The sequence below is a fragment of the Poecilia latipinna genome, unplaced genomic scaffold (genome assembly GCF_001443285.1).
Source record: "Poecilia latipinna isolate Pla-1442-1.1 unplaced genomic scaffold, P_latipinna-1.0 Scaffold692, whole genome shotgun sequence".
In the NCBI taxonomy this organism is placed as follows: Eukaryota; Metazoa; Chordata; class Actinopteri; order Cyprinodontiformes; family Poeciliidae; genus Poecilia; species Poecilia latipinna.
The window spans coordinates 196,502-222,936 of NW_015113308.1; the positions used below are offsets into that span (position 1 = coordinate 196,502).

Genomic DNA, 26,435 nt, shown 5'->3' on the forward strand with positions numbered 1-26,435 from the left:
TTTATGAGGTGAAGAACAGTGAGATGGGAGGAAAGGGAAATGTAGTATTCAAAATATTTTTACAGATAAAAAGTTGAGAATTCTCCTCTAACAGACCTCAATAAAATTCTGTGCAAATATAGCCTCTAGGAGTCGCCTAAGTTTTAAATTCAACGTCTGTGCCTCAGAGAACATTAGTTAACATTTTTACTATCGGTTTTACACATTTAGAAACTCAAATGTGTGCCCACTGATCAAATTATTTTACTGTCAGGCTAATTGGATAACTACAATTATCTAATTTCAGGTTTTGTAAGAGAGAATCCTTTAGAGTTGGTCCTGAACTTTATAATAAATGTTTTAACATGTGAATATACTCTGATCTAAACCATTATTGTGTGACTATGTTTAGTCTAGCTGTCTTATACAAACTTACACTAAGTCTCTGAGTTTGTTTGTTTTTTCTGTAGAATTGCTTTTAGTGGCATTTAATTAATTATTTCTGAAGCCTTCCCGTAGGATGACACTGCCACTACCACGCTTCTGTTTGTTAGTTTTGTTTGGGTGTATCATGGTAAAGGGGGCAGAACTGAAATGCTCACTTCTTAATTTGCGAAAGAAAGACTCTAGATTGTTTAATTTTCCTTTCACATTTTACATTGATGCACTACTGTGTGTCCTGTTGAGAGAAACCCCAATAAAACACCTAAAAACACGACATGGAAAAAGTTCAGCACTTTCAGAACGCTCTCCTGGGCCAAACCGCCGGGCCAAAGAGTCTGGGGAAGATCCTCTGGAGATCTCTTTAACACTAAGGCTGAACGAAATGGCTCAAACTGTTGAAGACTCTACTTTTCTTGGCATCATGGCCCTAAGTGTCGTTAGCTTTTACTTCAGTTGCACGTCTCCACTCTCCTCCCTTTTCCTCCCTCTTTAACCTTCTTTCCTTGTTTCTCCCTGGAGGGCAGGAATGAGAGGACAGATGATATCAGCTCGAGCCGTACACCATTACCTCAACGTCTGATAAACCAGTCGGCCACTCCATCACCCTCCTTTTTTCTCTCGGCTCTTCACAAGGGAGGAGAAAGCAGACGTGGGGTCAGGAGGAGAAAATCTAGTTTGGATATAAGATGTGTGTCTGTGTGCGTTTTCTCAGCGTGCGTAGAGAGCAGCTGTTTGTTGAAGAAGAGATGTGACGTTTTAGAGGTCCTGATGGCATCCAATTAAGGGAGATAAAATGATGATGAATTGCAGTCTGGCTGCGGAGATCAACACCATTGTGTGTGTGTGTGTGTGTGTGTGTGTGTTTGAGAGTGCTCTTGCGCGCGAGCAAACACACTCGTACAGCAAGACGGCCAACTACAAAAGCAACAGATTTGGAGAGAATTGTGGTGTGTGAAGGAAAGATGGTAAAAGCGGAAAAATACAAAGGCAAGAAAGTTCTGATGCAGCGATTTCAGAAAGAATCTGAAAAATAGATTAGGAGAAAAGGTGAAAGATAAGTACAGCTATGGAGGAGAGAACAAATAACCCGCTTACTTCAAATGGGAAATGAGAAGGAAAAAATGGAAAAAGAAAAGAAAAAAAAAAAAAAACGGAGTAAGAGATAAACGAATGGATGCAGAGAGCAAACAGAGGCCTGGAGAAGGGGTCAAACATGTCGGCATGGAGCGAGGGTCACACAGTCCAGTGATAGTCTGTCACACATCCTGACAGAGTGTGTGTATGTGAAAGAAATGAGTCAGGGTGCTGACGCACGCTTCACTCCTATGACTTTATGAGATTTGTTAATATAACTAACCGACTGCAATAACCGGAGGCCGTAAACCTTTTTATTTTCAATACATCAAAGCGTGCGCATATTTTCAGACATTCGCGCCGTTAAAAGCGTCAGGAAAGAGGCTAATGAGGGCCTTGGTGCTGCTCTGTGTAGGGTAGGTGCGGTGGGGCATGGTACAGTCTGGCCTGGCATGGCCTTACACAGCTTAATGAGATATAAACAGTGGACCTGCCACCTCTTTCAGCCATACCACACACTGACTCCGTTTTAATTGGCCTGCAGACTGCCAGTGTGTGTGTGTGTGTGCGTGTGTGTGTGTGTGTGTGTGTGCGTGTGTGTGTGTGTGTGTGTGCCACATGTGGGGGCAGTGGCTGGAATTTACTGTGAGCTGCTGCAAATTAAAGACTGCCATGTGATTGCTCAGATGACACTAATCAGATTTTGATTTCAGGGGAGTGCAGTGGTTTTACAGTTGCGCTTTTTTGTGTGTGTGTGTGTGTGTGTGTTTTTTTTTTTTGTATTTCCTTAAAAAATATTTGGTACTTTATTCAAAAACATATTTTTTTTTGAAAGTCTTCGAGCCATTTAATCCTGGAGTTGGTGCTTTTTATTTATGCATTTATTTACACTGGGCGCTTATCTTCCACTGATTCCACTGAGTTTAATGTCTCACAGTCCTTCATTGTCTTGCCCTGCTCCTCTTTTTCCTGCCTTTCATATTAAAATGCTTGATCATTGAGAATGTTACTGGACAACTTCAGGATGAATTTATCGGGCTCTCCACTCCTGAATTGACAACTGTCCTAAAAGTCGATGACCTCAAATTATTTGTAAATGTCCCTTTAATGTTCCTTAATGTTCCCCAGATTGACCAGAAGCAGCAGTTGCTGCTTTAAGATGATTGCTGATATATTTCCGCCTTGGAATTTTATCAGCACACATCTTCACCAGATCAATGATCCATTATTCATGTTTTTATTTAGTAGCACCAGGCTGCTGAAAGAGTGCACTTGATTTTTTTGCACATATTAGATTCAGCTTTGGTAAATAAACGACAAAAGTGTGGAATCCTCTGCGAATTTGTCCAGATAAGAGTAGATTTAAATTGTTTTAGGGAAAAATCTTTTTACGTGAAACCATAATAAAAAACCTTTCTCTCCTTATTTGTTTTAAGCATCTGACTTCCTTTCTTTGTCCGTCCCATCTTCAGCGTTTTGTCTCTCCTCCAGGTGACGATCAGAACGCCCACGCTCCTGTCTTGGATAAATAAGAATTAATTGCTGCACAGCTATCATCATATGCCAACTACTCCACCCGTCCTCCACCCCACTTTAATTATCTATTTTTCATTTCTACCTCTCCCCCACATCCATTCAATTTGTAACCTTTACTCTACTCGCGCTCTGGATTTTACCAGTTCAATTTCTTCATGATTATCAGGAGATTAGCAAGAATAAAATTTACCTTCAGGGTCTAACAGAGCTACTGGATTTATTTAGTCATTTTGAGCAGATGTGGTTGCATTTGGGTGGGGAAGACGCACTCCATATGAAGAGTTTTCTGCCAGGAGATGGCATCAACTCTTTTTCTCAAATGCCACTGTCAATGAGACACTTCGATACCAGGGTTTGTGTAGAGTACATGAAAAGTCTAGTATTGAAGCCATGAAAAGTTGATGGTATTTTTGAGATCTAAAGAAGTAGGACTAAAGAAAAAGCTTGAAGATTTATTTCTCTTTCAAAACTTTCTTCTAAATTTCTGGTTATTCATGTTTGTCCATCCATCTTTTTATATCTTTGTAGACATTTCTAGCACATTTACTATTTGGGTTCTTATTTTAAATTAGCAAATAAATGTATTGAGAACTCTGGAATTTTAAATCTGGATAAGTATGAAATTTTAACATGAAAATGTGCAAAAACGTTTTATCAACTATGAGTTATCATCTGTAATTATCTTTCTCTTGATATGTAAAAGCTTACTTTACATATCAAGCATATACTTTATTAAAGTGCTGTTCTTTTGATGAATGAATGCCACAGAACAGTTTTTTTTTTGTTTGTACATGTGCAGGCCTTTTTTTGTAAGCCTGCTGGCGAGTTGGTGAGGGGAGAAAAGCTGCCAGATGAATGGCACAAAGTTGACAGAGAAGCAAAAGGGTGACACTGAAAATATGGACATTTCTGCAAAGTACCACATATCAGATTTTTTCCCTCTGTAAGAAGTCTTGTAGCTTACACTAGCTTAATGTGTTGGCTGAAAAATAAGAAACATTGACTATGACAGCGTTATTTTTCTCTCAAGCCAGCAATTTTTTTCTCCTGCTCCCTTCTTTCTGTGTTTCTTTCTATTAGTGTAGAAAGTATTAGTCCAAGCCTGTGTGTGTGCGTGTGTGTGTGTGTGCGCGTGTGTGGGTCTCTGTGCGAGAGATAAGCTGGCTAACTGGGTCCGGCCATGCTCCAATCCTGTTAGCATTAGCGATTAGCACTGGCTAACAGTCTCCTATTATGAGCAGGGAGTGATTCCAAGTTGCCTGACCTCACACATAGTGTACACACATTCACACTCCCTAAGCTGTGAGAAGGATTACCACTTGATCCTTGATTAGGAGGCCATATCTGCCTGGAAGTTGACTGTGTGTGTATATATGTGTGTATAAATGAGTATGGCGATGCATAAATCTTGACTTGGACAGACACTGTGTGTCTGACCTAATCTAGTCGGGTAAAGACTATTTCAGATGGACCATCTTTGAGTCGGTGTCCTCTGTTTGTTTCATCGCCTGTCCTTTTGTGACATATCTTATAGCTGGAAGGATCTGCAGTTGATTGAAGGATGTGTTCGGTCAGGTCTGACTTTTCTGTCATCACCTTTTGAAAACTGTCAAGAGATGGAGAAAAGCCTGTCTTGTCATCGCTATAGACTTGCCCGGGGCAAGTTTGATATTTTTAGGTGTCCGGCTTCAGAATGACTAATTATCTGACTGTGACCCTCAGAAAGTAGCAGCTGTTATACTTTTAGTTTCCTTCAACCATAGTTCCTGCTGGTGCTCTTATATTCTTTCTCCATTTGTTTGTTCTGCTGTCTTTCCGTCTCTCTCAGGAATATTCTGACAACACATTAGATAAACTCGCATGTTTAACACTTAATTCTCCAGGGTCACTGATTGCCCCACTGATCTCTCTAGCTACATTCAAACATTCACTTTGTCTACAGCACATCTCTGTTAGATTAAAGGATGAGTAATTGCAATTCTACAAACATTCTGAAGAAAATATTTTCTGTTAATTGGCAAGTATCAATACATTTACCTCCCCCTCCTCCAAAAAAACCCAAAAAACCCTGTTTCAGTGTTGGTAGTGGCTTGATAAACCAACAACATGGTCTCAATGTTGTTTGATATTAAACACTGAGGAGTACACAACCATATGTTTGTACTTAACACTACAAGCAACATCAACAACCATTCATTTTTTTGTTTTTATTTTTTGGTATTTTATTTATCCCATGATTATTGATTTGCGACACCAACTTTGGGAACCACTGCGTCACACAGTTACATTTCATTGGAAAAAATACCTGTATACACTTATTTACCGTAATAGTGGGAATGGAGACATGTCTGAAACGGCAGAAGAGTTTTGTCTTTGCTTCTGTCCAAACTGTAGATTTAGCTTTTTAGAATCATGTTCATCCAATAAATGAAGCTAGAAATTATGTAATTACATTTTGTTCATTATATTTATTTAAACAAATTTATCTCTTTCATTATGTTCTTAAACAATAATTGGTTGACATAAAGAATAATGCTTTATTTTTTACATTTTGTGGTTAGTTTGTGTTGGGTAAATCTTGCAAACAGTGTGTGTGTGTGTGTGTGTGTGTGTGTGTGTGTGTGTTTTGTTGTGTTTTCTCTGCTGTCCCTTAAATATGCATTGTGCCACTGTGCTGATTTACTATAAAACTTTAATAAGCTTTCGGTTCAATGACAGAAGATGAGCTTCAGATCATAACCTGACAATCCCCCACCCTGTTCCCCATTATATGCACGTACATGTCCAGCCACACCTTCTCCCTTACTAATTATTTATGCTTTTTTGAATGAAGACCCCAGAAACCCTCATTTCTCCACACTCTGTGTATGAATCCCCACCTCTTTGTTGATGGATGTACGAACACAGACACCTTATACCACCGACTAAAACGGAGAGTAAAGGCTAAGCAGTGATGTTCTCAGCTGTCAGCGAATGCCTTCAACATAGAGGTGTGTGCGTGTGTGTTTGCGTGTGTGTGTGTGTGTGGTGCAGATTTTCAAAGAGACTACTTGTCTGGCTGTAAAGCAGGGTTAAGGGGAACACCTACATCCGTCATCTATTAGGTTATCCAGTGGAGTTGGCTGTCTGATTTAGGGGGAAGCAGGGCATGTTCTCATTTGCTGCTCGGCAGAAAAGCGGCAGTGACAGTGAACGGTGCCTTGACCTGCTGTCCTTTACTGTAACAGGTCATCTGTCCTGAGGGGACATGGCACAGCAGCACAAAGACACAGTTAATGACTTTGAAATATAGAAATGGATTCAGCATGGAGCCATAGAACACATTTGACGTTGGATTACCGGAGGGAAACCATTCCCTCAGCCCTGCTGTTTGCTGTTTCTAGCACATTGTTGTCTGATGGGTTCACTGAAAATGTGCTGACATGCATCCTTCACTTCAACATTAATCAAAGATATTATTCATCATCTTTCTCCCCCCAGTCTCTAGATTTGCAAACCTCCTGGTTCTGCAAAGTTCTGACTCTGACTTGTCTGTTGGGTTTCGTCATCCAAACCTTCAGCAGTGATGTGTCCCTGAGTATCTTTCTTACCCCCCTTTCTCTTCTGTCCCTTTTGTCTTGAACACTCTCACACACTCAGACATATTATTTTGCTCTCTTCACCCCTTGCAGAAAACGTCTTGTTCTCAGGCACTCTGGGTGGTCTCTTGGTGATGAGGACTGGGAGGGATGGATGGGGGAGGGAACGCTGAAGAAACCCATATGTTTGGACCGGACAAAAATAATGGCCAACGTTCAAAATGCGGTGTTGGTGTGGCAGGTTCCTCTTCCTGTGTTTGCATGTCTTTCTATATTTCATTTATGGTTCCTGTACACGAGTCTTTGATGAATTTTCCAACAGCCTTCTCCAGAAACTGCCCCACGTGCGGGACGCGTATTTATAGCACTGCGCCTGAGATGTTTGGTGTATGCGATAAAGGAATCTGCTTCATATTTCCTTGTTTGACTGCAGGTGTTTTGGGGGCATGGAGATAGACGAGAGAAAGTCAGGCCGAGATTGATAGCGGGAGAGGATCATGCAGAGGTGTGGGGAAGGAATAATGAGAGGCAAAGGAAGACGAGGGGAAGAGGCGGGAAGTCAGGAGGAGGATAGAGGAGAGAAGGAGGCGCAGAGGAATGTGTGAATAGACCAAGGCAGACGTGTCAGAGAACAAATTGAAAATGCCAATTTCACTTTAGTCCCCACCAGTTCAAGCGCTTATAGCCCAGCCATGGCCTCTTATTCCGTGTGTAAATGAATGGTGTCCACGGAATAACACACAATCACCTCCCTCTATCCATCTTGGCCTCGCTATTTCTCCTTCACCCCTGCTGCTGAATAATCTGCTCTTTGCTCTTTTTCCCTTATTGCTGGATCAGGCTTGTTCTCCACATCTTTTCTTGAATTTCACCTCACCTCTGGACTTTCAGTCACACATTGCAAGCATGTTCTCGTACACTTATCGTTATTTACTTCATGTTGGGTTTAATTCACCTCGATGATTTCGTAAATATCAGTAACCATCTTTGAGTTAACATCCCAGGTTTGTAGTCAGCCACTTTTTGCCTAAATCAGAACTAAAATGGGCTTGATATCCCACTTTGACAGGACTTCCTTTTTAAAATTAGAAACTACACTTTTAATCTGAGCGGCATGCAGACATGTTTCTTTATTCATTTCCACCTTCAGGGCACGCTAAATGCAAATCATCCAATCACAGAGGCAAAGAAAGAATTAATCAGCTATTCAGAAATTGCGACATTGCTATGTCCTTTCATTTCCTTATCTTGTCTTTGCACATTTCTTCACCTCCTCCCTTGCTAAAACGCATTTAAAATCACTATTATTGCGGATGCTCAGATAAATCTCACAGTATCGCTCTGAAGTGGGAGATATCGCATAGTGGTAGCAAGTTGTAGCTTGATTCAATCTGCGAGGACCCTGTAGCCTCAGGACGGGGGCTTTCACATTAGATTTTATCACCACTTCACCACAAGAGAAGAGGCCTGCTATCTCTGCCCCCTGAAGCTACTGAAGATGGTGACCATAGCAGAGGAGGGGGAAGCTATTGGGCACCTTCTGAGTGACAACGGTATTAGGTCGTATCTATATTCCTGCAGGCCATCATCCCTACATCAGGGAATATGGAACATATCATCGGTATTATGTGCAGTGGCTGCAATAAATTCCTGTTTTGTTTTTTTTTGTTGTTTTTTTTTTGCTTTGCAGTATAGCATTATCCTGCACTGACAAGTTTTAGAAAAATCGAACATTTAAACTGAGTATGTTTAGTCAGCTTTGGAGGGGGAAGTGGTTCAGTAAGAAATTTTGGACAAAGTCATCCTGTGTTGCTCAACCCTTTTTATTGTTTCAAAAGGACAGTTCCAAACTTCTCCCATAACATTTCACAATGTTTGAGCGAACAGAGATAAGGGCTTGTCCAAACTATTTGGACCTCTTAGTCTTTTGTTTCCTCAGTTAGTGTCAAAGGTTTCTGTAGCATTTAGGAGAGACTGATGCTCAGCTACTCTACTGGATATTTTAATCTAAATTTCATCCCAACCTGATGTGAAGTGTTTGTGGCAAAAAAGCCTTGCTCTTATTGTCATCAGGAGAAAGCACACAGTTCCCGTTAAGGTGCCAGTAGAGTTAGGCAAACTTCACCTCTGATGGTCGGACAGAAGAATCTTCTTTTGGTTTTACTCCAAATGAGTCGATGGACATGTAAATGATTGTGGAAACCTGACGACGCTAACAGGTCAGTTTGACAACCGTAATCTTTGGGACGTTCGGTTTATTCTCCTTACTGCTTCTAGTGACAAGATGGATGCTCCTCCAAATCTAGTGGTCACTGGCTTAAAGATATGGACCTCTGTGTCATATTGTATATAAAGTCATAAATTACTCATTAGAAATCTCTGGAAACTCTGATCAACATAAAAGCAAGTGTACATTTTCAGAAAAAGCTCAGGCTACATCTTTCTTCAGGAGACTGTTGGCTTAAACGTGCTTGGCACTGTGAGAGGAGAGAAAGTGATGACGCAGCTTGTGCTTTCAGCAGCGCTCCTGGGCGTCTTTTGAGAAGACAGTTTACGTCTGTGTGAATCACAGGGGAGGAGGTGTACCCTCTGAAGCTGCATTTTATTTGGTGGTGATAATTGTCGTTACTTATTTGTTAGGAGGGGGTCTCAGGGGAGCTCTTTTCCATGTCGTCCCTTCAGTTCACACGCCGCCATCAGATTACCGCTTCTGAGACTTGTTGTCTCATTTAAAGCAAATCCATAAAACTGATTATGCCGACGAGGAGTCAATTACGTTTCATTTCTTATTAGTTCAGGATGCAAAAATGAAATTAGATGAGAATATTATTGTTGGAGATATATTAGGCTTTTCATTCATCACTGGGATGGAATGAGTCATGCAGTGATGGGGATCCCAATTTCTTAATCAACTCCGTGCTCTGCCAGGGAGCCGTGGATGTGCCATGTGTGAAAATCACAATATAGCCCGTCTCTCATACTTCATTTTTATGGCCCCTTTGACTGCGTGAGCGCCGTAGCATATCGCATTACTAGCAGCTCGTCGCTGAACTCGGTTTCTTCTTTCGTATTTTTCTCCTACATTCTCCTTCTTTCTATTGAACTAATGCAAGTTTTACTGTTGTAAGAGAAAGTTTAGACGAACAACTTTGTACTAATCTTGTGGTTAATGTCGTTTTCTGTTTCAGTACACTTACGAAGGGGACGAAATCAGCGACTTGCCAGTGGATCTGTCTGTAGTTTGGAATGGGAACTTTGTCATCGACAACCCTTACAACATTAAAGGTGAGCTAGTTGTATGTCATTCACTTAATACTGTGTTTAGCATTGAGTTGTTCTGTTCCTAGTAGTACCATCTGTATGTTTCATGTTTTCTGCTCATTAGTGCCGTGCTTAAGCTGGTCTTAACACATGGGCATATTGCTGCTTTAATTTTTTTCTTAACACTTTTATGTAAAATCAAATTAAAATCCTTTTTTTTTTTCTTATACTGATATGATCTGTTGGCTCTAAGGATAGGCTGGGATGATATTCTCAGCGCATAAGCATGAACAAAGTTACGCATTTTTAACCAAATTTACACATTTTCATAAAAAAACAACTAAAGCTCTTTCTAGTTATTCTGGAATGTAGCAAACAGGAAAAATTGTGGTAATCCTAAGGGACCTAACACGGGAAGAGGTTTGTCTGATTTAGTGCCAGCCAGTGAGGGAAAAGAAGGACGAGATGTTAAACTGGTTACTATATAATTAGGTATACAACGTTTACTGTAAACTCTAATCTGTATATATATGTAATGTTCTGGTTTGTAACCCCAAACTGCTCTCCAGACAAAGAGCCATGCGGGTACTGATTGAACTCATACATGCCCTATGCAACACTGTGGGACAAGATAATGAGATCATGTCTGTTGTTGGATATAATTACTGGTAAAACACTCTTTATAGTGCTGTCTTTATAATTATTGTGGCTTATGCAGCACAGCAGGGGGACTATAACATTATCCCCCCCACTGTGAGCTAAAATAACCTCATCACCGGTGTTCGATACGGCCTGTGGATGTACACAGAGTGGCTGTACGCACATTCAGAGGGAGCGTCATCGTCTGGTTCTGGTTGTTGCTCTTTGAGGGTTGCAGACGCAAACGAGACGCTGAGGGATTCTGGCTTGACATGTTCTATACGCTCAAGCTGTTTCATCTTTAATGCTGGTAAAATAGTGATCGCTGCCATTTGGTAGTAATATAAGTCACTTTGTGTATTGATCAATCCCCGTTGTCTAAATGTACCAGCCAAGCTGTTGTTGTCTCGCATTTCACATGTTTCTCGAGCTGCTGAGCTGCGTCTGATGTCACACGAGTGTGTCTGTAACGTATACCGTGTGTCTGCGCAAACGAATTCAGACAGTATCAGCATCAGGCATCAGTGGCTCTGCATTGTGCGTTATCGCTAATATGAATCTCCTGAGTGCATCCAGAGGGCATCTGCAGGACAAAGATGTTCCCCTGCCATCGGGGTTAACATCTGGTGGAGTGTTAGCGATCCTTCTCCATCATAAATAGGGTTAGGTTCGTGTAATTACAGGGAAATCGTTTAGCTGCCAGTAATTGGAACATGTTTTTTTAAAAGCTGCTGCATTACCAGGGGGATTTGGAGTTAAAATTGAGATGAGAGAGAGAGGTGATCGTTAAGTGAAGGAGTTTTAGCTTCATCTTATCAAATACATTTTCATGGAGATATTGGCGTGGTGAAAGTAGTTTGTTTCGAAACACAACCTCTGTGTTGTTTCTCTTTGTTGGCTCGGCTCATAAAAATTTGAAGAAACTGTTGACGGCGACGTCTTCCCTTGCTCTTGTAGTAGCGGAAAACGCTTCAATCGCGACATTTTTCCCGTTCTTCTCATCTGCAGCTCACCTGTATAAGTGCTTTGCACTACGAGGCAGCTGCGGCAAGTGTTTGAAGGCAAACCCCCGGTTCGAGTGCGGCTGGTGCGTAGGAGATAAAAAGTGCTCCCTCAGACAGGAGTGCACTCCCCCCGAGACCACCTGGATGCACGCTACCACTGGAAACAGCCGCTGCACGCACCCAAAGATCACAAAGGTAAGCCCCAATTTCAGTAATGCATACGAAGATGTTGGAAAGGTGTGTATGAAAGATAAATTATATCTGTGATGTTACAGTAACATGATATTTATGCTTAACATGCAGTCCCATACTTTGTAAAACAAAAAACAACAAAAGGCAGATTCTTGTTGTCCTTTCATCAATGGCATTACTGTCTTACAATGACAGTAATGCCCAGAAATTATTTTTTTTCCTTCTCAGCAAGCTTCATAATTGCAAAAAAAAATAAAAAACAAATGGAAAAGATTTTCACTGTCACCTGACGGCATAACATCACAGCAGGCATTAATAGTTCTGTCTAAGCTCCTAATTTTATAAACTTGAAGTTGAAGGGAATGCATAATCCTTTTGCAACTTGTCCTTTTCGATTCTGTTTTGACTTGTGGCTCATGATGGGACAAAAATCGGCCAAAAGTCGTTGACGAGTGATGACGTTGCTCTTGGAGCAGGAAACTTGATTATCAGTGCATAAAACAATGTCAAACCAAGACCAGACGCAGTGACAGCAGTGTCTCCTGCTTTAATGTGGCATCATAAGGATGAGGAATTTTATGCTGATTTATCCAGTGACAAAGAGGAAGTTCAGAGAAACGTTGCCATATGCTGCCACCAGAGACTGTCCAACTGGCTGAATAGTACATTAGCATTTAAAATGCAAGTTCATAATAATTCAAATATAAATAGGCCAGCAATTATTTCACTCTGAACAGTCCTGAATATTGCTCAGACTGATATTGCAATATATTGTGCAGCCCTAGTCACCAGTCCAGTGGTTCTGCAAACATTATCAGTGGATGGAAGCAGATGAACATCCCACATTTCTACACATTATTTATCAGCCCTTGTATTACTATCTGCTGTTTCATATATTTTGTTTCACCTTAAAAAGTCACTTCATGCTGATGCTTTCCATGTGTATTAGATGGAAGTTTGTCTTTCATTTAACTGAGAAACTGAAACACCAAAAAAAAAAAAAAAAGTTTATGCTGACGTTCAACACTCATGGTGACATTATTGGTCAGAATAGGAACTTGCTTGGATCCATTTGTTTTCCGGTTGCATGAACTGTAATGTTGTCGCCCCTCAGGTTTGGGTTGTCAAATCCCTTGAAGCCAAGTTTTCAATGTTGTTCTAATAATCCTGGGGCAAAATGTGTTCTCTTCACCTATTTCACAAAGCTGACCCTCATTTCCTGCAACAAGGACCTTTGGGGAAGGAGGTCACTCTGTCCTCTTTCTTCTGCTGCCCATAAGGCGGCCATTTTTCTATTGTTATATTCGTGCTGGGTCATTTTTGACAAGAAAATGACCTGTTTTCTATTTACAGCCACAGGTGCATTTCCACACTGTGCATCTATGACAAAGTATTTCAAACTATTCAGTTCTTTATCAAGAATTGTTCAGATGATATGCTTTATCTTAGTTTTTATTTACCTCTGGAAACCAATGATTTAATTGCACTTAAAAAACAAAAAAAAAAATAATGTGTGAAGGAAATGTTGGCGTACCCTACCAGCCTGCTTTGTCCCCTTTGGGTGAAGTAAGGTCAGACATCAATTTCAGGAAACTTTCCCTCCACTCCTCACTTTCAGCTCTCAGATGTTGATCACGTCACCCAAATATTTGATTTTGACCAAAAGGATAAACGTGTAAGCTTCAACTCTGCCCAGATTTTTCAGTTTCTTAGTTGTCAGTCAGTCCTTGATAGATTTACTAGTGTGTTGTGAGTCATTGTCATGTTTTAGGGTCCACTTTTTCTTGAGCTTTGATATTTTTTTTTTTCAAAATGGTGTTTGAAAGCAATAATTTGCTTTAAAAAGAAAAAAAAAACAATGAATAATTTAAGTTTTATACTTTATGTATACTACACAATATGTGATTCAGCCCAGCACAGAAAGGGCGAGCATGGAGGGAGGAGGCAGTCGACATGCACTATAAGGCCAAGCACACTGACCAGATTATAGATGAAGACACACAAAGATGCAGAAACGGTGGTGATGCTGAAGAGGAAGACGGGAGAAAACCTAAGATGTGTGTTTCTGCTTATTGTTTCCCACTGCGGGTAGCCTGCATGTTCGTATGCTCTTTTGCACACGTGCGCAATGATAGGCTGCGGGAGCTGAGGCATCTAAACACTACGGTGTAACCATCTGTTGCCATCAGCAACCATGGCGGTGGTCCTCGTCTGACTGTGACCCGGGTCACGATGCCCACAGTGCTCACCACTGGTATGGACACACACACAGCCCAGTGTGAAACTAACTCACTGGTCTGTGAGACATGTCTTGACATTCAGCCCTTTTAGCTGCTGTCACTTTTTCCTCTTTTATTTAGCCATTATGATGTTCTTTTAATCAAAACATATTTAAAATCAACATCTTAGCTGAAATAGATGTTATGTTTAACAGCTGAAAGAAGTGAGAAATCCATGGTAATATACATAATTTTAGATGCTTTCTCCTTTCACTAACGGAGACTCGTACTGTTATAGCCCTTAGTACTTTTTTTGTGCGACAGGCTGCGTTGCCTCGAATCCTTAATGGAGATATTGGATAATTGGAGCAGTGGCACATAGATAAATCCCTGAACTAATGCTCCTTCTCCCTTCATCCTCGCTTCAGTTATCTCTTAGAAACAAGCATACAGAGACAGGGGCCTGTGTGTGTGTAGGAGAGAGGTGAGGGGGTGGCAGGCAGGCAGGCAAGAAAGCATGTGCTCCTGCATGCATATGTAGGGCTAAATTTTACCCTCTGGGCAAGATGTTGGTGGCAGTCAAAAAGCTGGCACCGACGAGCTCCAGACTCAGCAGGAGAGAAAGAGACGCTGCTGGTTTCAGAGGGCAGGAGGAGAGACAAAGACGAGCCGAGCTGGGGGAGACACCGGGAAGAGGCATTATCGCCTCACACCGCCACTGTCCTCTCCACCTATGACATTTACAGTCTGACATTTAATGCCAAAAGAACATCCGCAGATGACAATCTCTCTTTTCATTCGCCGTTTTATTCTTTCAGCCAAAGAGCATCACATCGGACACAAAAATTCAATACAATTTTGCTTCCTACCAGTCACTCGGCCAAGTCCGTTCTCTCCCTCCTCCCCCCCCCCCTTTTTTTTTTTTTTTTTTTTTTTTAAGCCTTCTCTTTATTTATTTCTGGCAGCTTTGTTTCGTGTTGCACTGTGCAAGCTGCTCTGTGGCCTCTAATTTCACTTGGATTGGAGGCATGCTCGGTGCTTTATCCAGGAAGGAAACGCCACAGAACGTAGAACAAGTGTCGACACAGTTGGCCGGAGACTTGAAAACAGCAAGTAGTGCCCCTGTTTGTTGTGCAACTTCCCATTTGATGTGGCTTGATTGTGGTCAGCTGGGCACCGTTTCCATAACAGCTCCGGCACCTGAACCAGCAGTTAATGTTGGGCGTTAAACTCTGATTTCAGAATTGACAAAAATTAGGGCCGTAAGCTGCTAAAGTCCTGATTTAATTTTTGCAGTGTTTCTCTGCCTTTACCCTTTCCACCAAACTCAGACTTGTGTGTTTGTTTACATATACATCTACAGTTTCTTTTTATTATTATGTTTTTACTCATTGTCACTTCTAGACGATAAGTGTACATCAGTGGATTTTTCCTTTATTGACCAACAAAAAGCAGTTCGTAATTAAGTAGGCATGTTGTCAGTATTTTTGCAATTTGAAATTTGAAAGTGTGCTTTTGTATTCAATCCCCTCCATTCTGATGTTACAATAGAATAAGAATAAGAAGAATTGCAACAGATTGCCTTCAGGTATGTCCTAAATAGTAAATGGAGTCCACTTTTCTTATATTTGAATCTGATGTTAAATTCAGCTTTATTGTGAAGACCTCAGTGAATAAACAGCTCCAAAAAGGCAAAATAACACAGCAGACAGGGCAGAGGTGTGAAGAAAGGGTTGGTTATAAAACAATGCCCTGGGCTTTTTGCGCAGTCCATCGCCTACAAAAAAAGGGTAAATCTACCAAAAATATAAATCCATATATATATTATTGTTAAAATTATAATACAATAGACAGAGGTTTGTGTCAAGTGATAAAATGCAAAAATGTCGACTACTTTTGCACGGCCCTCTACATAACACCCCCTCTAACTCACAAGTCGACATTTGGAGCAATAAAACAATCTCCAGCTTGCGTGACCTGCATAAATGTCCTCAAGACCATGTTCAAAGTCGCACACCGTGCCTCCGTGTCCCAGTATTGAGCGGAGATGTCCCCTTACTGGTCCTGGATGCTACCTGGCCCACCATCATCCATCATCTCCTGCTTGCTCGCTCCTTTGGGACAGAAAGAGCATCGCAGTGAGCCCTCGGAAACCAATTAAAACGGAGCCGGCCGTGCCAGCGTGGGGGCGGTAATGGTGCATTTTTTAGTGCTTCTGCATGTGGCACATTTTTTTTTTTTTTGTTTTTTTTTTTTTTTGCATTCTGTCAGCTTTTGAAAATAAGAAAGTGGATTACATAAATGATCAGCCTTTTTCTGTGGAGAAGTGCAAATGTCATTTATGTGCACATGAAAAAGCCAGTGATTTCTCCACAGTGGGCTATTGAGCTCCGAGATTTTCAGCCTTCACATCTAATTGTTTTCCTCTGTGCATCTTTACCACCTCAAGTTTTCCTTTTTTTCCCCCATGTTTTTCCTCTACAAGTCCCACGCTCTTGTCATTTTTCCCATCTTTATAGTGACCTCTGTCAACATGGAGATAGATTCTGCTCGTCTTAGAGGCTTTTATCGACCGGACCGCTTTGATTTGCTGATCGAGTTTTAGTGCTGAACAATGAGCCTCATTGTTACTGCACAAGCAGACATAAAATGGGCTAGTGGTGGTGTAAATGCTTGCAATTCCTGTCCATAAAGGAACAATTACGGCAAGATGTCAGCTGCTTACTTTTTTACGACTCTTTCTGTGACCTCGGAGTTTAGCTAGAATGTTGTAATTGTCCCCGAATGGATTTTGACTTCTGACATAATGTTCTACACACATCTCCATTGATTATCTTATTAATAATTCACTTAGTCAGCTTGTAAAGGCTGTTATATTTATGTCAGTACCGTCGTTAGTTTGTTTGTGACTTTTTTGTTTTTCTGAGAGGCTTTCACGCTGCAGATAACTTCAGAGGCCTTACGCAGTGTGCATATCATCTCTCCGTGCCCCCTGCTTTCTTCTCCCGTTCTCCTCCCCCTCCTATAATGAGCAGATGCTATCTGTGCTCTGCTGCTTAGTCAGACACAATGGGCCTGACACAAAGCCTTCAACACAACAGGACAAGGATGCTACAAAGAAGAAAAAAAGAGGCTCTGAATGGGCGTGAAGCATTGTGACGGCAAGCGGAGAATAGAGCGAGTGTTTAGGCTGGCGGCTTTTATCAAAAAGGCCTTTTTGTTTCTGCTGTTTAGCTGTTGATGTAGCAGCTCGCGTGTATGTGCGTTTGATAAGCTGCCACTTATTGAGGAAGAGAAGTTGATTAACATATCTGAAGATTCCGGCTGGGGGAAACTACTCCGGAGCCTTTTAAAATGCACATTTAGAGCAGAGCAAAAGCTGCAAGTTGGAGGAAAGTTGAAAAGGTTCGAGAGGGAGAAGAGAAGAGATGCTCATCAGCGCCTGAGCTGGTGCAAGATGGAAAGCAGTTTATTTTTATCTCTGTGGCATTTCAGCTCTGGCCTTCGTGACACTGCGCTTCTGTCAGCAGCGTTTGGAGCAGCTGCGTCTTGCACTAACCAGCCACAGTTTTCGTAGTTCTATTAGACCGAAGATCTTTGTGGAAGGTAACGCTACTGAAAAGAGTTGCCTTGAAGGACCAGTCTCATTATCATCCAGAACGGCTCAAACACCTCCAGGAGGTGTTGTCATTAGCAGACGTCCACGCTATGGTCCAGTTTTACTTTCATCAAGTTTGATTCATTAAATTAATTTCCTATTGTTTGAAAGTATAAGATCCTGAGAGTATGACTAGCCTGAATAAAAATTCCAGAAAATTCACTGTATGTCGAAGTTATCATAAAAATGTAAATAAAACATTATCCAACTGATTAAAATTAAGTTCTTTAGTTATTTCACATATTGGCAGGTTCATTATTTGTGGTATCTTTTCAGGTTGCCAGCTTGTAGTGGACGATTTAATAGACACACCTGCCAGCTGTGGGTTTAAAATTTCTACCCTTATAAGACTGAGGGGTGGTCCTCCTCTAGGGTCCACAACATGACGGGTGGTACTTTCTGATATGATGCAATATATATATATATATATTTTTTTTTTTATTTTTTTTATTGTAAGTTTCACATCTAATATTTACCCCACTAACATCGTTACACCCAACCAGTAGCATCTCCCACATTCCTCGTCCAGCCCCGTTCTCCCCCCTCTGCGTTGCTTCAAATGACCCCTCTGCCCTGCCATGCTCTAATCCAATTAGCTTTAGGCCTAATTATGGTAGAAGTGACTGATTGCCATTGTCTGCATATAGGGCTGGATGAATAGGAAGTGATTAGCGACCAGGCTGGCACTTGGTAGCTATTAGCACCTCTGCTCACCTCTCACAGACCTTGAGGGGAAAGAAAGGGGATCCCTAGTTAAAGACTTTGAGTGTTAAATGTGCAGATCAATCATCGCTGGTTGAGCGAGAGATGGGAGTGAGTCTGAGAGGGATGGGTCCAGTGTGAGAACTGGCAGACTGGGATTGTTTAGCTGAACAGAGATGTACTTAATGGGGCTGATGAAGTAGCACTCCTCGCACAACACAGTGACCATATCAACGTTCATCACGCAGCTTAGTAGAGCGATTTGAAAAGCTGTTAAAATCCCTCGAACTTTTTCACATTTTGCGACTTCACAAACAAAATCTTGATGTATTATTATATCAGGATTTGAAAAAGAACACAAAGTGCCCCATCCCCATCCCGCACTCTTTCATTAAATACATTGTACAACCATGTTTGCGTCATTCAGTCACTTAAAACAAACCACACGTGTTACACATTAAGTTTCTATGAATTTACTAAACATCTTCTTGTTGTTTTCGTCTTTCCGCCAGCTGTACCCGGAGACGGGGCCCAGACAGGGAGGGACCATGCTGACCATCACCGGCGAGAACCTGGGTCTGCAGTTCAAAGACATCATGGGCGGAGTCCGCATCGGGAAGGTGCAGTGCATCCCTCAGGAGGACCAGTTCATCAGCGCTGAGCAGTACGTTGACACCGTCGGACGTCTTCCCATCCATTCACATTACGTTTAAAACGCTCCACTTCCCCCTGCTTGTTCTGGTCCCATATTGATGTGACACCAGGTGTTAAGCACAACAATCTCTCTCTCTCAGACACCGTTTCATAAAACCCGTAAAGGTTAAAAGCTGTTTCCTCCGCTCTAACAGAACCAATTCCTTTCAAAGCGCCCCGAGCTCTGCACGGAACCGCCGCCGCGTTGCAGACGTGCGGTCCATGTGGATGTGAGTGACGGCAGATAACAATGAACTTTCATTCCCCGCAAATAATGACAACGAATAAACCGAATCACGTTGCCTCCTACGCCGGATCCTTTTTTTTTTTTTTTTTCTCTCAACTCTTCTGATTTTAAGATGCACCAAATTAATAGTATTTTGAAATTGGAAGTGGGTGGTTTTCATCCTATGAAATTGCTTCGTAGCTAAACGGTTGTCATGTGAACGCCTCCTCTCATTAAGTTATATTTACTGCTTTCTTGGAAATTCTGAATCCCAGCGGGTGTCGTAGATTTAATTTAACTCTCATTTAATAACTGCAGCAGTACATTCTGGGAAGCGCATTATTTGCAACAGCCAGAAAAGCCCCTTCGCTTTATGTTTTGGCACTGTCTCTTTTAATATGACTAAGGTCTTTGTTTTAACTGCGAAAGGTCACCTCATCCGTACAGAGCTTTTTTTTTTTTTTATTTCAGATATAAGTAATATCATGTGAGTCATGCATTACACTTCATTTGCCATCAGAAAGATAAACAGCGCCCTTTTGTAGCTGCTCAGAAATCGCTTGAGCTTCATTATGTTTTGGAAAATTATTAATATGTTCACATGTTGTCACCTTGAAACCACAGGCTTTAATTTGTTAATTCTGATTTTTTTTTTTTGGGTGGGGGATTTTAGACCAACACAAAGGAGGACAGTCACAATAGCAGTGCTGTTAGGTCACTAATGGGGTAATTAAGGTTTAGTGTTATTGTTCTGACTACAATTTATAAGTGTGAGGCTTCCAACCAATGTTCAGAACTGAAGAAGCCTCTTGAAAGAGAGATGAAATGTCTTCTACAATCTACATGAGTCCAGTTGCCTTTTAGAACCACCTTTCACTGCAATTACAGCTGCAAGTACTTCAGGTTATGCATCATCCAGCTTTGTAAAGTTAGAGACTATACTCTGTTTCTTTTACTTTTCCGCCAATAGCCGAAACTGAGTATGATTAGATGGAGCGTATATACAATTTTTTGGGAGTTGTTTTCTTCTAGACTGACTGATCCAGGATTGCCCTGTATTTATTTTTATCCATCTTCTCATCAGTTTTGACCAGCATCTCTTTCCCCTACTGATGAAAAGCTTGCCTCCAGCACAACTCTGCCACCAGGCAACTTTCACTATGAAGACGGCGCTGTTGAGAGTGACGCAAAGTTTTACCGTTTCTCCACACTTAGCATTTTGCTTCTTGTGTAACCAGAGCAATTTCTTTGCAGACTTGTTTGTCTTCCACCAATAGTTCTTTGAATGTTTATTCTATAATAACATCGAATTACACACAGGTGAACTTTGAAATGCCTTGTTGCTGAAAATGTGCTATATAAGTAAAATTACCTTACCTTACCTTACCTTACAGGTGGATTTTATTTAGTACGTTTTGAATCCATTTAAAACGTTCGTGATGCAGGTTGATTATAAACACTTGCTGCTGGCAAACAATCTGGACTAATTGTCGTTAGCCTTCCATTTTACAATTATACATTACTCTGTGTTGGTCTGTCACATAAAGATAAAACACAGATTTGTGGTTTTAAGTGACAAAATGAGAAAAGATTTAATGAGTATAAAAAGTTTGCAAGGAACCCAACAGGAGTTGCAGTCTCTGTCTTATATTGAATTCATTTTTCCAGAGAAGCAGAGAATACAAGAATTTGGGACGAGGAAGAAATTTGGGACGCTCGTGACAGTTTGAGACGTCTTCGGTATTCACGTTCTTGCTATGTAGCTGTCGGCTGACACAAATCTTTCATTTGCTGAGTTTTGCTGCGCAGCCCCAGCTGACTTAGTTTTCTGTCTGCCTCCTCACTTAGAAGGAAAGGCAAGAAATGTGACTTTGATTGCTTGACAGTAAAAACAACAGAACGCCGCGCTGCTGATGACAGGTGTCGCCAAAATGGGTAGTGACATGTCAATTGTGATCTATAATTTACGAACTCTGATTTTGTTTTTCCGTTTATAGCGGTGGATTCAAGAGGAATAAGGGTGAGTTCGTCTCACAGACTGTCTCATTGAAGCATAAGTGTGGCTGCATTTAGCCATTAGATCCACCTGATCAGATCAATCTCTGGACTGAGGGAGGGATGATTTTTGTAAAACTGACCTCTTGACACAAAAATAATTCCCAGTTCCTTTTTTTTTTTTTTTTTTTTTTTTTATTATTATCAAATGTTTGACATAAAATGTAAAAGGGAAAAAAAGCAGAGTTGTTCTACAGAGCTGCGTGTTTCTGTATGGAGTAAAAGTGTTTGTAAAATAAAACCAAAAATAACAAGGCCATGATCTTACGTTACTTTTTAGATTAGCATTCAGTATTTCTAGCTATAAATTAGGCTGAACAGTCTTTGTCTTGAATAGGGACCAGAGGCAACATCACACTGTGTATGAGATGCAGCAAAATAAGTGTTACTTAGTTCTTCAGTTAATAAAGTATTGACAATGTTTTAAAACAAGTAAGAAGAAAAAGACATGACCGACAGGTTAAACTATTCTTAAATATATTAGAAATTGTTGTGTTTAGCTTTACTAGCTGTGACCATCAGTCTCCTTATGTTTTCTATATAAAGATGTTTGTTTTTTTTTTTTTGTGCTCGGAAGTACAATTTTCTGAGTTTCCAGTCGAAAATATGACAAAATCCTAATTCCATCTGGGAAGCTCCGAGCTTGTAGACTAACCCAAAGTTTATTTTCTAATATACCTGCCAAACATAAGTTAGTGATGATGGTCGATATACATTGCTTCCGTACAAAGCTCTGTCAGATATATCTCAAATATCTTTAACGTCTTCTTTTTGTACATTAATGTGTAAAACAGAGAAAAACATTATTTTGTCCAGGAGGAGTAAATGCTGCAAGTCAATGATTCGATGCAATCTGCTGAGTTTCCTCAGAGAACTTTTTGAACTCATTTGAATAATTAACTGAGTTTAATGTACTGTTTGATAACTAGGATTATTTGGATTGCATGTGTGATTGAATTAACTTTTTTTTTTGTAAAATACCTTGAGAGGACATTTATTGTGAATTGGCTCTATACAAATAAACCGAATTGATTTATTTTTGGCTTTTAATATTAATAGTGGTGCCTCAATGATTGGCTAATTCCACTGTTTTCCATCTTGCAGTTAATTGAGGTTTGATGCATTTCTCTGCTCTGAGTTTTGTTTTCTAATTCGAATCAAAGCAAAATACAAGATAAAATCAACTATTAATCTCATTCAAAGGAAATCCCTAGTCAGATTAACTCAGAAAAACAATACAAAGTGCAAAAAAAATTAAACAGGCTTTGGAAAATAGACTAGAAACACGAAAAGACTATGTACATAATTGCATTAATACTGGAGGTGAATGTAATAGATGTGAGGTTATTTCATAGATCGTTCTTTCAGATGGATGACAACAGAGTACGCCTAACAATTTTAGAGCAGTGAGTATGCAAAACTCTGCATTAATAGCATTTTGTACACTGAGGATGTATCAATCTGCCCCTGGAAGAGCTGCCCACAGCCTCCACCGTCTGTAGACTAAAGTGAGACTTCCAAACGTTTGCCAACATTTTCTACTCCAGCAGGATTTGGGTGTGATATAACTCCAAAAGATTAAAACACTCCAAATTTGCTACATGCAAATTTGCTATATGCAAATTTGCATGTAGCAAATTTGGAGTGTTTTGAGAGTCTTTTGGCTAATTTGTGTAAAATTAGCCAGAAGTAAGTTTTGCAACTTTTGTGGTCCCATCTCAATTTTTACTACTTTCACTTATAATAATACTCGCAAAATTAGTATTATTTCCTCAGTAACAGCATCTATGTCGAAGAGTGTTATCCGAGTGATCAGCTAGTGGTTAGATCTAATGTGTCCACTGATCTTTAAAATAGAAGATATTTTTTACCAATTAGGGCAAAGCGTAAAATGATCCAATTTCAGTCACCAGCTGATTACTGGGTCCATCTGTAGTTTAACCGTTTCAGCTCTGTGATGCTGCAACTCTGCTACAGCGCCACGCTAAAGATGAGGAGGGCGTGGCAGGCAGTTAGCCTGTCATCCTAATTATAAGTGATGTTAGCCATATGGAGCCATTAGTGGCCTGATTTCACTCGATGTTCCTGTAACCCCATCAGATCTGGAGAGGAGTGTTTAGGACTGACAGCACAGGTCAAAGGTCAGTGTCTTGAAAAAAGAGGGGCGGAGGGGGTCCTCAAACAGCTTGGTAAAAATGTGAACACATTGTTCTCACTACCGCTCTTCATCCTTTTTGTTCTGCCGGTACTTGTCATCCGCCTTTCACCTGGTCTCGGTTTCTTTGATTGAACTGAAGGAAATGGAACTTCGTCATTCGTCTCAGTCATTAAACATTGACAAAGCTGTGGTTTGTCAATATGTGTCATATTGTGACACATATTGTAATGTCTCACAATATGATAGGTTTCACTCTCTACTATTTTACATTTCAACGTATAATCTAAATGAGGTGCCTTTTAAGTACTTAAATGCTAGCTCGTCTTCTGCGCAGCCCTGCTGCGGCTGGAGCCACGTTTCTGACTGAGAGATGTCCGGCATTTTAATCGCGGCCCCCTGTCATACCAGGAGACCTGGGAATAAATGAAAGGGAAAGTAAAAACAATTGCATCGGAATGCGAAATTCATTGTTGCCGCCGCGCCGTGGTTGCTATGGCCACCTGCAGGGAAGGAAGGAAGCAGCAGAGTTAACAACTTATCCCAGGGTGGGGAAGCTGAGGAGATGTGTAAGATATGAGCACGTTCAATTAATCAGCCTCTCTCTCTTTAATGTTCTCTCTCCTTCCTTTCCAAGCTCTCTCCCTCTCTCTTTCTGGTCTGCACTCTCGTCCTCTCGCTCTGTCTCATTCGTTCGCTCTGGCTAATTAACAGTCAACTGTGTCTCCAGTGGCTGAAACATGAAGTTTGTGTGTATGTGATGTGCGTGCATGCGTGCGTGCGTGCGTGCGTGTGTGTGTGTGTCCCTGCAGGCTGCACCACCACTCTTCTCGTTGCTCGATAATTTCTCCAGTGGATTTTCATTTGGCCAGCCAGCGCCCAAGGCCGTGTGCTCTGCTTACGGTTCTACAGTATGAGCTAATGCAGGCTTAGTGTACACAGGAGCAGAGAAAACTCTTCCATTTCAGATGAGATTTTAATTTTTTTTTTTGTTTCTGAACATTCGTTGTTCAATGAAGGACATGCTGTAGCTACAGGACAGACAGATTTTAGACTCACATTAGGAAAAGCACAGTTTTTCTGCTCAGAACATCATGAAGTTCGCCTGAGCATCTCCTTGTATTTTTCTTCCCCAACATCTTTTTTTGTTGCAAGCTTTTCTAAAACAGCTTCTGAACTAAAGCAGTTTCCATCAGGAAAACTTTTACCTTTCGCTGCCGTCCTTCGCTCCTTGTATGTCAAGCCCCATAACACACTGCTGCCTAAGTAGGAAAGACACTTTTAGGTGAAAATAAATAATGTGATTAATCTGAATTATGTTATATTTATGCATTAACATTTTCAGATTAATTGCATGCGTTGGTGCGTTATCTTTTGTGAGAAAGACAAATAAATGAAACTTGCATTTCTTAACAGGCCTCTAAGAGTTCTTTTCAAAAGTGACAATAAGTCATCTATTCACTTTTATCTATTATTTATACTTGCAAATGTTCTTTTCAAAATGCACCAACAACTACATACACTGCTGGTCTTGAAGTTTTTCAACACTCATTTTACTTCTGCCGACTCTCCACAAACTGAACCGCTGTCTTTAAGAAACCACTTTAACGCCGCTGTGTTTTCCATCTCTTCTAGGATAGTGTGTCGACTGCTCGATGCGACGGGTTACAGAGTGCAGGAGGCTCAGGTGGAGGTCTGCGTGGGGGAACAACCCTGCATCAACCCCGACTACAAAACTGTTTCATCCAAGGCCTTCACCTTTGTGGCAAGTGTTTCTAATTTAAAAAAAAACAGCTATGACAAGAGTTTCTACGCTGATTTTGTAATTGCATTTGACAGCCATGTAAAAAGCACAGTTATTCCTGACCCGTTTACCCTCCGCTCCCTTCATTAGTCTCCGTATTTTGGCCGCGTCCATCCCTCCGCCGGGCCTCTGTCTGGAGGAACGAGGATCACCATCGAAGGCAGCCATCTTAATGCAGGGAGCGCTGTGATTGTGAGGATCGGCCTTCACCAGTGCACTTTTGAAAGGTAACAATAATCATTATGTTTAAAATGCATTTGTTGTGATTTTGTTTCTGAACTGTTGCCAATCATTGTTTGTTTCACATCACAAATTTTGAGATGCTTTACTTTTAGTCGACGCAACATTGTTGCATTACTAAAGGGAATGTAGTCTATCAATTAAACCTCTCTTTTTTTATCAACAATGATGTACACGTATCTTGACTGTTGCAAGATTTTGAAATCAAAAGTAGCTAAGGTTACTTAGCTACTTAGCCAAACAATTTGGTGTTTTCAAATTGTTTTGGTTGGAGTTAGAGATGCAAGCTGGATTCACCTCGTCTCAGCTTTACTCGCCCTGACCGGCGACCTTCTGGTTGAAATTTCAATAATCCAAATAGGGAACTGTCTCCAGGCATTAGCAGTTCATACCAACAGTACCGTAATTTATCTATTTATTAGTATCGGTAAATCTGAGGAACCACAAAGATGTAAGAACCTATTTTTAAAATTAAAATCTATTAAGCTACAATGCGTCTACTGTTCATTCTGACTGCCAGTGAGAGCAAGAGTGGGATTTTTGACCCTGTATTCTGACGCGAACGCAGCTCGTGAGCGACAGATACCGACAGCAATCGACAGTTTGCATTTTCAGTGTCTCACGACTCACGGGAGTCGAAATCTGTTGATTGCGGAATCCCAGGAGGGGGGAGTGCTCCTAACAACACATGTAATATATATTTTAATGGATAAGATGGATTATTGTTTTAATATTCTTTCTCCAAACATACTTCTATAACTGAACAATACCTACAGACGTCTCAAAATGTGTTAAACTGTTTGGTCCATTGCACTGCAACACCAACATGTATTTACATCCCCATTTGAAGGAGTACATGTTGGAAAACAGGCTTTTTTGAGCCAGTATTCCAGTATTTGTGATTAAATACTGAGAATGTTTAATCACAAAGTCCAGATTAGGTGACAATTTCAGAAGAGTCAACAACAACTTAGTA

General features: G+C 40.8%; 1 protein-coding gene across 5 annotated transcripts in view; it reads left to right on the top strand.

Annotated features, from left to right (window-relative positions):
* LOC106954950 (plexin-A1) overlaps positions 1–26,435 on the top strand; it is a 219,277-nt gene that overhangs the window by 151,931 nt on the left and 40,911 nt on the right. For all 5 annotated transcript variants that reach the window (XM_015044802.1, XM_015044805.1, XM_015044804.1 and 2 more), the window contains exons 11-15: positions 9,800–9,896; positions 11,520–11,710; positions 18,799–18,950; positions 25,051–25,180; positions 25,310–25,446. In XM_015044802.1, coding sequence (XP_014900288.1) covers positions 9,800–9,896; positions 11,520–11,710; positions 18,799–18,950; positions 25,051–25,180; positions 25,310–25,446 — 707 coding nt within the window. The remainder of the gene's footprint in view (positions 1–9,799; positions 9,897–11,519; positions 11,711–18,798; positions 18,951–25,050; positions 25,181–25,309; positions 25,447–26,435) is intronic.